We start from the raw sequence: 12980 nt of genomic DNA on the forward strand, positions 1-12980 counted from the left end.
AAAACCAAAAGTGTTAACAATTTCTAATACAAAAAAAAAATACTGGGGGGCTGGTACACAAGTCCACCCCACCCTTGGCAACTCATGATAAAGAGGAATTGACCAAAACATGTGGATGGAAGTGTACGAACAGTAAAGCAAAGGTAAAGTAGTTTCACCCTATATGTTTGGTTGAGTCCTGTCTTTGTCATGAGTTGCCAAGGGGGATGGGGGGGGGGACTTGTATACCAGCTCCAATACTGGCAATGGAACATTATCGGTCACGACGCGGTCATACCATCGTACCACACAAAATTTTGACTGTTTTAACTTTGCCCTGCTTTGCCGCCCGGTACCGCGCAGATAAAATCTGGGGATAAAACCAAAGCTGTAGAAATTATTAATTTTCATTCAGATTTGGTCATCTGGTAACATTATTGTTTTTCACTATTTTTATGTTTTATCCGGCAACATTACTTGTTCTGTCAACCAAGGTGAAAACATTGTGATTGTACGGTAATTTGTAAACAAAAGCAGTGTAAAGCGTTTTGAGGATCAGGTGTTCAATTATTTTTATTCAACATTATTTCATTCCAAGGCAAAGCTTTCATAATTTTATGTAGGTATTCAAGTTAATTAAAGTTTTTAGGGTATGGTAGCCTAGGTTAGTGGCAAGAATAAACAGGTCCCTTGCGTTAAGAATAATTTTTGTTTTGTACCGTACATCATGTGATATGCCAGGCTTATAAGGTATTTGAAGATAAGAGCAATTTCATGTGCATATATTCAGAAAAAGTAAATACAGAAGAACGTTTCTGCTAAAAGTACAGGACAGGTTTTTCCTGCTCGCAACATCACTAGTCAAGGATACTTATAATTATGGTATTGTAAATGTTAAAATTGAAATGATAATTAAACTATCTGAAATGCTATTTTGCTTACAGCTAACAATTTTTTAAAACAAAACACTTTTATTGATGAAAAGAAATTGAATATGTGAATTCAAAAGGGCCCTCCAGTTTGTTTTTTTTATTTCACTATTTGTGCTTTCCAATTTCTTTCAATGTCTTCTAAATGATATTTAAAAAAAACAGCCAGATTTTTCAAACATATCGGTAAACACATAAAAAATACTCTATCAATTTTTCCATTGATTTTGAAATGGGCCCAACTACAGCAATTGCACTTCAAGTTCTCTATAGTTTCTCCACAGAATCCTCAAAGAGTGAACTTTTTAGGTATGATGCTTCTTACCAGTATGTTTAAGCATGTAATCATTATCGAAGTTTCACCACAAAAGTAAGTGACCAAAATAATTTAAACAGTTGTGCCAAAAACACTTTGTGGCAATTGGGCCCTTTTTGAATTCATATATTCAATTGCATCCAACCTGATATATGTCAAATACATTTCTGCAGATCATGTTACTAACTTTATCGCATTTTGACTTTGTTTTTAGATAGTAATGGTGTTTTTAGAGATGTTTCAGTGTAGTTAGGGCCCAAATTTGTATAATAGGCCCCAAATTTGAGATGTTTTAGTATAATAAGGGCCTAAATCATCTTCTTAATGGACAAGTACATGCAGTGAACTTTAGCAACTCAAAAAACACTTTTCTGAAATGCAAAAATCTATTATTTGTGGGCCCCTTGAGATGGTGGGCCTGGGAACCGGGCCCCGCTTGACACGGCACTGCTTGAAACCTATAAAAGTATTGACGCCTACGGTATTAATGTAAAAAAAATTGGGGGCCCCCAAAACCAGGGGGCCTGAGGCCTGTGCCTCGTGTGCCTCATGGTTAATCGGGCCATGTTTTTGGACCTCAGCTCTGTTGCAGCTAAACAACCAACCTGAAATCAATTGCGTTTATTTGCGAACTAATACATGAAACTAAAACTGCCGGCAATCACTTAGCATCGGTATCACTGTACAAAAACTTTCATATTTTCACTTCACCAATGTCGGCACAGCCGCTATCTTACACTAAACGAGCCTTAGGTGTAATAGTACGCTACAGAAGTAAATCAGGGTTTAGTACAGACGACACAATAATTGGTGCCAACTTTTGTGAGATCAAGTGAGCTACTGCCAACCGAATCATGTATCACGTACGTAGGCACATGTAGACTGTTGAACAAAAAAAATCTCAGAAATATAGCTTGAGAAATGACGGCTTGTAGATCCATAATTGCCACATTAAAGCCATAGCCTATGCATAAAAACTGGTGAAATTTGACATTGCAATGACATTCTTCGCCCCGATAGCTCAGCTGGTTAGCGCGTGGCTTAGTGAATAAGCTTCAATACAAAGCGGCGCTGGTTCGACTTTCCGGGTGTGCGCTTGAGCAACGCATTCTAAGGACTGCTCTCCAATTTCCATTCAACGGCACCTAATAGATGGAATAATTCCCTGGTAACAACACTTTAACAATCGGAAACTTCACTCTGTCAATCTCGGTAACCGGTTCTGCGTCAAAAGCCTCTTCAAGTATGCGAAACTACCAGAAATAACCCATCAAGGTCAAGGCATTGTCAGTCCGAGAATAAAGATTAAAAAAAAAAACGGTATCCAAAGAATGCAGAAAACGATTTAGTTAGCTATGATGCATGCTCAAACGATTGATATCCAAGAAGTAATTCCACCAATCTTTTGTTGATGATATTTCAAAGTCAGGGTTTAAACTGTTCTCCATCAAATGAAACCCCTATGAGCAGAGCGCAAGTGGTGGTGATGTTTATGGTGTGCGTGATCGCGAACGAGAAGATCTTTTAGAAGAAAAAGATCGAGAGCGCCTCCTACCGCGAGAATGAGATCGTGATCTTCGACTTCCTCCATCTTCCTTTACAGTAATATAGGCTACTTCTCCCTGTGTAAGAAAAACAGCCTTTAATGAAAAGAGATTACCTTTGCAATGTAGGTGATGTTATTCCAATGTAGTGTTGTTATTGAAGATTTTTGATTGGCTTCCTTGATCACATTTTCAATGTTGCGGGTGTATTCTTGCTTACCACAATATACCACAATGATACAAAAGATTAAATTTACCCAAGGTCATGAACATGAACAGCCACACCTCCGGGCCGCAACTTTCCAAAAGATATCATGAAAAATACCCCACGTTAAAACTCCGGAAGAACAAAGGAAAAACGCAAATCATAGCTAAATTAAGTCATCGGTTTGTATCGGCTGACTTGGCGCAGAGGGTTAGGGCGATGTTAGTCATTTCATTGATGTTGATTTGATTCTCACCACTGCTATTGCTGTTTTTTCTTCTGTAATTACCAAACGAAGTTCAAAGTAATAAATGTTAAAGTACCTACAACCTACCCTACAGATAAGCGCGACTCTGATTGGTCAAATTTCAAAGTAGGAAATTTTATTTTATGGTACCTTTTGGAAAGTTGTTTCCGGGCCGGAGCCACTATCACCTCGGACTCGGAGTTGAAAAAAATGGCCGGAGTTTGTGCCATCACTAAAAACCAGTGCACATCCGCTTCAAACCTCATGAGACTTGAACTTTGAGTCATCCAACCGTCTAACTGCTCTCTTCATGTCTTCCCTTGTGGTGAACTCCACAACTCCACTTCCATCTCGATATACATCCGCGTAACAGACGTCTCCTGCCTCCCGCATATGATCTTTCAGATCTTGCCAGCTTCCGGTTGAAGGCAAACCTGAAAAGAATTGACTTGTTGATCACATTTAAAAATAATAGAATACCCTACAAATTGTTTGTTGACTTCTGCTAACTGCGATGCTGCGTTATTGTGTGTTACCCTTATTTTTGTGTGATTGCAGCAAAGTGTTTTTTTCTTGCATAACTATGTTTTATCAAGTGATCGATTGAACAGAACAACTTTGATGTGTAAGAACAGAGCTACTCTGCCTAGGAACCTTTATACAAAAATGTAAGGCTTCAATTTTGGACTGGTTAATCACTGCATAAGCTCTTTAAATGCTGAAAAAAGAGTTTTGTACTTTAGCAGAGACGCAATGTCCTCAAATAAATAAAGCATTTATAAATTTAATGTTACATATTTATATGAGGTGTTAAAAACTTGCAGAGTCAATTCACCAAACAGCACAATAATACCTTCAACAATTACTTTATTGTTTGACCGTTGTGATGGAGGGCCAGGCCTTCCTGGAATATAACCCCCAGAACGACCGAATGAAGATCCCACAGATTGACGGGGTCGCTCAACCTTCAATCGATATCCATCAAAGCTGTAGTTATTCCTTCCATGAACAGCGTCATCAGCATCTCTGCGAAGGATCGTTGTTTAAAGGAGATGGAGATGATTAATGTTTTTCAAGGTGTTTGTTTGAAAATACTATTTAGGAAAAACAGCGCCTTCATTAAGATAAACATGTTCACAAGACGATATGCAAAAATAAATTAAATATATTAAGAAAAGTTTTTTCACACTTTAAAAAACACAAGCATTGAAAGACATCAAAAATGTAAAACTCTCCTAGAATACATTAGAAATTAACCATCTCTTTTGCTTTAGCCCAGCGGTTCTTAACCTTTTGCTTTGTCGGCACCACCTTGAAATTACCAACCAGTTCTCGCACCCCCTCCTACGATTGGCTGAAAAGTAATAGTCGCCTACAGTTCGAACTTTTTGTTGAAACTTGGTAAAACAACTTTGCTTCGTACATCATATTATAACAAACCTTGATAATAAAGCATCCCGCACCGCCTAGGCACAGGTCTCGCACCCCTTAGTGATGTGTGCACCCCTGGTTAAGAACCCCTGCTTTAGACAATTAACCAATAATGTTCCACTCTATCCGTTAATCCAAATCCTTCCGCCAATCATAATAAATCCAAAGTTAAATTTCCCTTAATGCTCCCAATCCATTCCGATCATTATTCCGACTTTTAAAATAGGATTTAAAAAGTTTATTGTTGGTACCGGTAATGATTTTACACAGCAGGTATATTCATAAATGTACAATGCAATAGACAAGCACATCTGTTGTTTTGAGTTGTGTTTTTTTTAATACTGAGAAAATAGGAAAAGCAAGACAGAAAAAATATAAATCAAAGGATCTTTAGGATATTTTCTGTAAGTATATATATATAATATGCATTATATAACCCTGTCATTGATGTTTGTACATGACTCACAAATTTCAAACTGCAAAAAAAAGCTGTTGCTAAGTTTAGTATGTGATCAGTGATTTGCAATGTAAACTTTACATGACAAATTATAAAAATATGATATATATATTATTTATGTTGATTATTTTGAGTCAATTTTATCATTTCAAACAAAAGATATGTCGATAAACATTTTGCAAATTCTTCTCAGAGTCATACTATTACAATTTATAAAAAATGACAAATGCCACCATCTTTCAGGTTATCAAAACTTTCATATGCTAACAACAGCTATCAACAACATCCATAAAATAACAACAGAAGTGGTGAAAATGCAAAACTTCAAACAATAATTACTTAAAAACTGCATAAGATAAAGAAAAAACCTAACTACTTCAGAAAGGACTTTAGAACAGTTCAGCAGGCCATAGGCATATCTTTCGAGAGCAGCATATGTTCAGTGTTCATAATCATGAGCGAAATCAAGAACTATAGTCGAAGGGCATGCCTAACTCCATAATCGAAAGCAGGGCTGCGATTTTTGCCTTTTTCGGTGACGAGGTCACTCGACACGCGCCATCACTATTCGACAAACGCTGTGCCTTACGGAAAAAAAAGGAAAATAAAAAGAAAAAAAAACTGAGAGAGGACTAAACATTGGCAGGTCGACGAACAATCGGGGGGGGGGGGGGGGCATCACGTGATGCAATCATAAAAGTGCTGACTTACGTAAACTTTCTTGCGCCAGGTACTTCAAAGCAAGGTCTAAAAGCGACGCTTCACTAGACAATCTCCCAAGGCGTCAGCGCCGCCATATTGAACACTGCGGGAGAATGCTTTGATCGAATTTCCAACGGCTGGCATCAAACATTTCACAACACACGTTTCGTGCTATTCGACACAACGGGTTTCTTTTATAGATGAAATAACCTAGGCTACGTTGAGTTGTCAACGTCTATGCCAGTTTGTATTTCGCCGTTTGAGCCAATTAACAATATTGCTCTGGTAAAATGACTGTTCGTCGTCGTCTGAGCTTCTGGGGCCGAGGGTCTATCCTTTTACCACCCCAGATTTACGATGTTCCCGGACTACACTGGAAGGCTGCTAGAGAGCAGCCAGTCTTTAGTTTCATCATCCATGACGCGCAGACCTTCCACTCCGTTAGGTGGCTTGAAGATGGTACAGTCATTGATGATGTGGTCTGCGGTCTGTTCCTCGGCACCACATTCACAGGAGGAGGAAGAAGCCATTCCCCATTGGTGCATGGTTGAGCGGAAAAGCCCGACGCCCGTACGGAGACGGTTGAGGCGCACCCATGCCTGTCTCTATAGTGTCAGGCCGATGGGGCGTGTGTCGGCGTCGGGGATGCATGAATGGAGTCTGGTGGTGCTTGACCTCCATTCAGAACTCCATTTATGGTCCACCCAAGTAGCCGCAGAGATGTCTTGTTCATCAGCTTCGTTGATCAGAAGCCGAGCGGCTGGCACGAATGGGTGTCTTGATTTCAGTCGGTGGGGGTGCTCGTTTGGGAAGGCAGAGATCTTGTGATGGAGAAGATGGTTCGGCTCCAGTGCCCGTTGACCGAGGGACAGAGTGGCTTCTTCGCGACGAAGCTCAGCAGGTTAGATGCCAGCGAGAATGGGGAGATTGTCCAATGGTGTGGGACGCAGGCATCCGGTCACTGTGCGCAGGGCGCTGTTTATGGCAGTGTCGATGTTGTGGCAGTGAGCACTGCGGCACCAGACAGGTGCACAGTACTCTGCAGAAGAGTAGACAAGGGCTAAGGCTGCTATTCGCAAAGTGTCAGCCCTCGCCCCCCAGCTAGAGCCTGCCAGGCACTTCAGTAGTGCAGCGCGACTGTTGGATACTTGCTATGACTGTTGAATACTTGCTATGAAAGTTTTTCACATATGTAGAAAACAGCCTAGTTTCCGACCAGATGTTCAGAATCAGAAACACAGATAAGAAAGGTCGCTCTATATAAGAGTTCGCTTCTAGAAGAATAGTAGGTAGTCACTGGGAGTGGACAAGGCAACGTAATAGACAAGTTGTAAGAACAGCATAGCTTTGCCCAACTACAAATAGGATAGTCTTCAGTTAGTCAGTATCCTATAATGACTAAAAAACGAAAGAATCCTCCGACTACACGGATGGCAAAAGCTTCGGTCAGTCTGACCGAGAAGCGGTTAAGGTTCAGCAAACAGCGAGTGAAGTGCGAATCTGTTTGAAGGAGCTATCGAGAGAAGCATTGTCACGTCACTTTGGAACTTATCATTCAGGTAAACTTCCGGCTAATAGCGTTTAGTAACCTAACGTCGCAAAGCATTCTCAATTTTAAACATGTTTAATTTAATAGTGGAAAGCAAAAGCATGCTTAATAAAATGTGCCTACTACGCTTTCACTTTTCAACAATAGAATTTTATAGATAAACCCGTTCAACTGCATAAGGAACAACGCATCGATACATTCTTATTCCAACTACATTCGATACAAGCTATTCAAGATGAACTATTCGTTGGCATGTGCGGTCCACCGATTTCACTGGCGAAACCATTGTTCCGAAAATCACTTGACTGCCTGTGTCCAAATGGTTGGCATTTCTATCTTCAAAAAAAAAAGTACCGGAAGTCTCCTGTCTAAAGTCATACAGAGGCAGCAAAATCAAGATCTAGCAGCAAGCATGCCCTGGCATTAATGTTTGTGTTGTTACTAATATTCTTTCCTTTTCACTGTTATTAACTTTGCCATCTCGGCACAGACGGCACACCTTAAACGCTGTAGGCCTGTAGCATTACGCCGTTGTTTTGTATTATCGTGGTATTGTTCCGTTTTCTTTTATCTGCAGTTCATTTTTTGCTTTATCATCGCTGTGTTTCTTGGTAACTTGCATGTTTCGCTCCTAACTGTGTTTGCATGCGGGTAGGTACATGCATAACCATTAACGTAGGCCTACTAAGCGAGACTAAAGAGATGCCAAAGAAAAAATTCTCTATCACGCAGTAATTTGCGGCCAAACGCTTATAATCTGACTCTTGTGACGTCGGTCACTATTCGACAAACAAACGCAGAATTTTTGGTCGTTCGACAAAAAAGAAAAATCGCAGCCCTGATCGAAAGCATGCCTTTAATGTGTCTTGTCGAAGACACAGCCACATGCTTTTGAACGACGTCAAACTCTGGTTCTTACAACGGCGACCTTTCGAACCATGGTTCTTACCACTCAGCCATGCAGCAGACTTTAGAACAGGTATCACATATTATATAATATAGTGTTGGGCGATATATCGAATTTTCGATACGATACGATATCTTTTCAATATCGATATTTATTTCAATATCGTTCGATATTTTAACTATTACAGCCCTAACTCGTAACTGCAAACCCCTACAAAAATGTTGCCGAGGCCAAACGGCAAAAGTTGAAATTGCCTCGGCAATTGCTGTGAACGTTTCGGCAATTGCTGTGAAAGTAGCAATAAAGCGAACAACACGATTACGCACGCTGTTGCGGTAATTCACGTTGAATAACTCATGGGGAGGAAAAGTACGTTAATTTTGGGTTGATTTAATGTTAGAGTCAGCACAAATCGATTTAATTTTCCCGGCGGGTGTATTGCGTAACAACAATGCCCAATAAGAATTTTACGTTTGTTTTACATTAATTGGACATCTAGCGACGTTGAATTATTATAAAATAATGTGAATTGCTCAACTAAGTACTGGTAACAAATTAATAGCTCCCTGCGAGAAGATTGCCTCGATTTACGTATGCACTAACATAATTTCGGCACAATTGGGATACTGCGAGCAACACAAAGTCTGTTTGATGAAGAACTAGATGTCAAAATCGGAATCATCAGATGTTGTACCGGAGGATGAGGTTGTCGCGTCATCATTGGAATCGGACACATCAAGAGGCTCATCGCTTGGCTGTAAATCTACACCGTCTTTGCCGTTCGCAATGAAGTGTCCACGTTTTGCGGCTTTCGTGCTTTGATACCCACCCACACGCCTCTTTCGCAGAGCTCCATCGGGTGTTGACTATAAAGAGCAAATCTGTGGCATAACGACTAGGAGCAGGGCCGTAGCCAGACCGCAGAGCAAGGGGGGGCGAACTTTTTTTAGGGAGGGCCAAAAAATTAATTCATTATAATTGTAGCTGTTGCTCGAGAATGTTGGGATTTTGCCAGGGGGGAGCAAAATTTTTTTCGGGAGGGCAAGACCCCCTGGCCTCCGGCCTGCCTGGGAGGAATTTATAACCCTAACCTTACAAGCGCTCGTGTGGCCTCGGTATTTTTATTGCCGACGCTAATGCGCCATTCATGCATCTGCGTCGGCAATCATCTCGGCAATTGCCGATATTAATTTCGAAGATTGGGAAACTCTTCTCTTAATTAGAACAAAAATATCGAAAAGTATCGAAATATCGAGTATTTTTTCAAATATCGTATCGTTTTGTTTTTTTCAATATCGCCCAACACTAATATAATATATATATAATGAAGTAAATCTGAGAAATAAGATGGCGGTTTCTGAAGTTTGATGAATCATAACAGTGTAAATGACCTGTACAGGTCAGGTCGGCTGCATAGCCGAGTGGTGAGAGCGCTGGAACGGCAATCGAAAGGGTGCCAATTCATCACCGCTCAAGAGCATGCGGCTGTGTCTTTGGCAGAACACTTAAAGGCATGCCTGAAGGTGGACACGAAGATTGGCTTCCTTCCCTTCCCGTCCACTTAATCTAAATCTTCAAACACCAGGTGTAAGCCTGGATATGACAAACAAACAAAAACCTTTACAGAATACAGTTAACATACTTTTAAAAGTTCAAAATGCTGATATGTTTACTTAAAGACTACATACAATCAGTTGATAAAAACAAAAGTTTCAAAATCACAGATAAACAGCAGTTTTATCAACTTACAATGCTTGGCAAAAGAAAAACATGCTTTCAAAAATAATTCTGTTGCTTAAAGCACAAATAAAACATGAATACCTGTAATCCTCAAACTCAACAAATGCAAAAGGAGCTCCTCTTCCATTCTTGAGATCAACGTTACGAATCTTGCCATATTTGTAAAACAAGTCATCTATTTCTTGAACTCTTATATCAGGGGGAAGATTTCCAACATAAATTCGACAGTCAGTTGATCCAAAGGAACGACTCATTATGTTTTAACACAGTTACTTCAACTTAACCAAAGTTATGTCAAAATTGAATTTTAGCTATTTTTTAGCTATAAAAATCTTTCCACAACAGCATAAGCCTGGTCACAGGAGTGGAAAAGCATGTGATAGCATATAAAATTAGGACAATAAAGTCTCAATCTTAAATATCCCAAACCAAACTGTTTCAGCAGCATTTGAGAGACCATCTTTTACAAATAAAAATTCTTAAGCCATTGCACTTAAAAAAAAAGATTTGTCAAATTTGGCATAGCCATAGACAAAGTCAATGTGGAATTGTGGATACTCTGAGCATAGCAGAGATATTCAGATCTACCTTTTCAAAAATCTTGATCCGACAACGACAAAGTACCGGTACGGTACAAGATCCGATAGTTTTTGAAATTTAAAAGATACTGCCAATTACAGTAATTAACAACGATTCTGTGAACAACTCTGCTTACTGGCCAGTGGGCAGTGGCCAGCCCCTGTTCCTGGCAACCCTAATACACCACAATCCTTAATCTTTTGGAGAAATAAATATGGTCAGTTCTAAATAACATGTTAATGTGACTTAGTGTTTAACTGTTTATGCCAATGTCAATCAAAACTTGGGTGAACTATGAAATTATAGCTCACTTCATAATATGGTATCATATCATGCAAACATGAAAAGAATAAAAAGTGGTAAGTTCGTGAATAATTTTATACAATGTTGCCAACTTTTGATCTGATGCAGATCACTCAGTACCGTAGTTCAATGATTTTCAACCGGTGTTCTGCAGAGCACTGGTGTTCCGTGAAGAATCACCAGGTGTTCCGCAAGAAATTTAATGTTCTACGGAACACCGGTTGAAAATCAAAATCATAAGAGCTTCACCTTTGTCTTCTGCAATTTCTGCCCGAATATCAACTTTGTGTACATCCAAACATGCCTAGATATCGCACTGACAAAAACTAAATGCAAATGATTTGTTGTTGTGTTGTTTATTTTATTGCATCATTATAAAATTTCGTTTGGTGTTCCGCAAGATTATTTCAAAGCATACAGTGTGCCGTGACTCAAAAAAGGTTGAAGAAGACTACCGTAGGTAACTTTCATTAATACAAATACAATATCAATCAATCAATCAAGTTTATTTCGGCATAGCTCCACATTCATTTTCAATTTACATATCAGGAGATACTACAAATCGCTTTTTTTGATATGGAAACTACACCATGGAGGCACCGAAAAAACCATGCGGTTATCTAAGTCAAGGTGCCCCCACAATAAACGCCCATGATAAAAAAATTTATGTGAAAATACTACAAAAGTAGGGCTACAATTACAATCGACACTTGCCAGTGCAACAAGGGCGATTTTAACCACCAGCTGAGGGTAAACATATTAACAAGCCCAAATCCTTCTCTTCAACAAAAGAAAAAATAAGCCGAAACTTACTGCACAATGAACACTTGCAACAAGGGCGATACTTTACAGAACTACACACAAGTTTCCTGAACTTTTCGCCTTGAAAGTTTAACGAAATTATGATGTCACAAAATAAAGACTCAGCAAAGTTAAAAGTTCAGGAAACCGGCTTAGTGTGACCAAATGAATTGAGGGGAAAAGAATTAAGTCCAAAGTAAAACACAACTAAGTAATCAAATACATACGCCCATTTATTTTTTTAGATAAAGCTTAAATAATAAATTTTAGTTGAAGGCTATAAATATTTCACAAAAATTGAAAACGAAATAAAAAATTTGGTGATTTAAATGCATTTATAATTTCACAGAAGGTAGACTTAGTGAAAATAGTTTTAAAAAATATTTAAAAGCAAATTAAGGAGAAAGATTATACTACAATTGCAACATTTTTTATAACAAATTAAGCCGCATAAATGAAACAGTTTTGTAATAATACGAATTTTAATACACATATCCAATGAGGTCTGGCAGCACTGTTTTTAGAAATACAGGTTAGGCTACCAGCCAACAGTTAATTGTAGTGGCAATTTAACGACAAAATAACTATTTAATACAAATTAAAGTTGGATTTCAATAATAATATCATTAGATATTGTACATGCACGTCTTAAATCATTACGATTTTGCCACTTTTTCTATTTGTTGATTTTGTGGCTGTATTTTATTTCTGCATTATTGTTTTTTTTTGCGTTTCAACAAAAAATATTTTGGATTGAATTTTATAAACACCTGGCAACACCAGTTATTCAAATAGAAATAGACATTGCAGTGATATACTAATACTATTATTTGGTAGGGTTGCCAGATTGGGCGCTTGTACGCCCAATTGGGCTACTTTTGATTTCTCCAGGCGCCAAAAATTCGCGTTGGGCGCGCTTTTTTGGCTGGCGCCCAATTGGGCTACTTTTTTTAAAAATATAATATAACTTTTTATGTAAAAATTGTATCATGTTTTAAGATTTTTACCTAATTCGTAGTTATTTCATTAGGGAGCAGCGTTTTAGGAGGCCTCGGTCAGGCAGGGTTACCAATTTGGTATAAAGATGCCAATTTTTAAAAACATGCATGTTTAGGCTTTAATATCTGGCAATCCTGGCAACTTAAGTGATCCAGGTTTTCATGAAAATGCAGTGGACATCAGAGATCAGTTCAGTTTGTTTTTATTTCCGACCATCGCAACGAAAAACAATATATGTCAGACATAGCAGGGATCTAGAAAAAGGTAGAAGCGACAAAACACGGACGCTATA

At 38.8% G+C, this 12980-nt stretch overlaps 1 protein-coding gene across 1 annotated transcript; it reads right to left on the reverse strand.

Annotated features, from left to right (window-relative positions):
• Positions 1–1830: 1830 nt before the first annotated feature.
• On the reverse strand, positions 1831–10354 carry LOC145775177 (serine/arginine-rich splicing factor 1-like). Its single transcript, XM_082586413.1, has 4 exons — positions 10088–10354; positions 4074–4246; positions 3482–3654; positions 1831–2846 (listed from the first exon to the last, which is right to left on the reverse strand). Exons 1-4 carry the CDS (start codon positions 10258–10260, stop codon positions 2715–2717), a joined length of 651 nt encoding a protein of 216 aa, XP_082442539.1. The 5' UTR covers positions 10261–10354; the 3' UTR covers positions 1831–2714.
• Between the last annotated feature and the right edge of the window lie 2626 nt (positions 10355–12980).

The sequence above is a fragment of the Aplidium turbinatum genome, chromosome 8 (genome assembly GCF_918807975.1).
Source record: "Aplidium turbinatum chromosome 8, kaAplTurb1.1, whole genome shotgun sequence".
Lineage (NCBI taxonomy): Eukaryota > Metazoa > Chordata > Ascidiacea > Aplousobranchia > Polyclinidae > Aplidium > Aplidium turbinatum.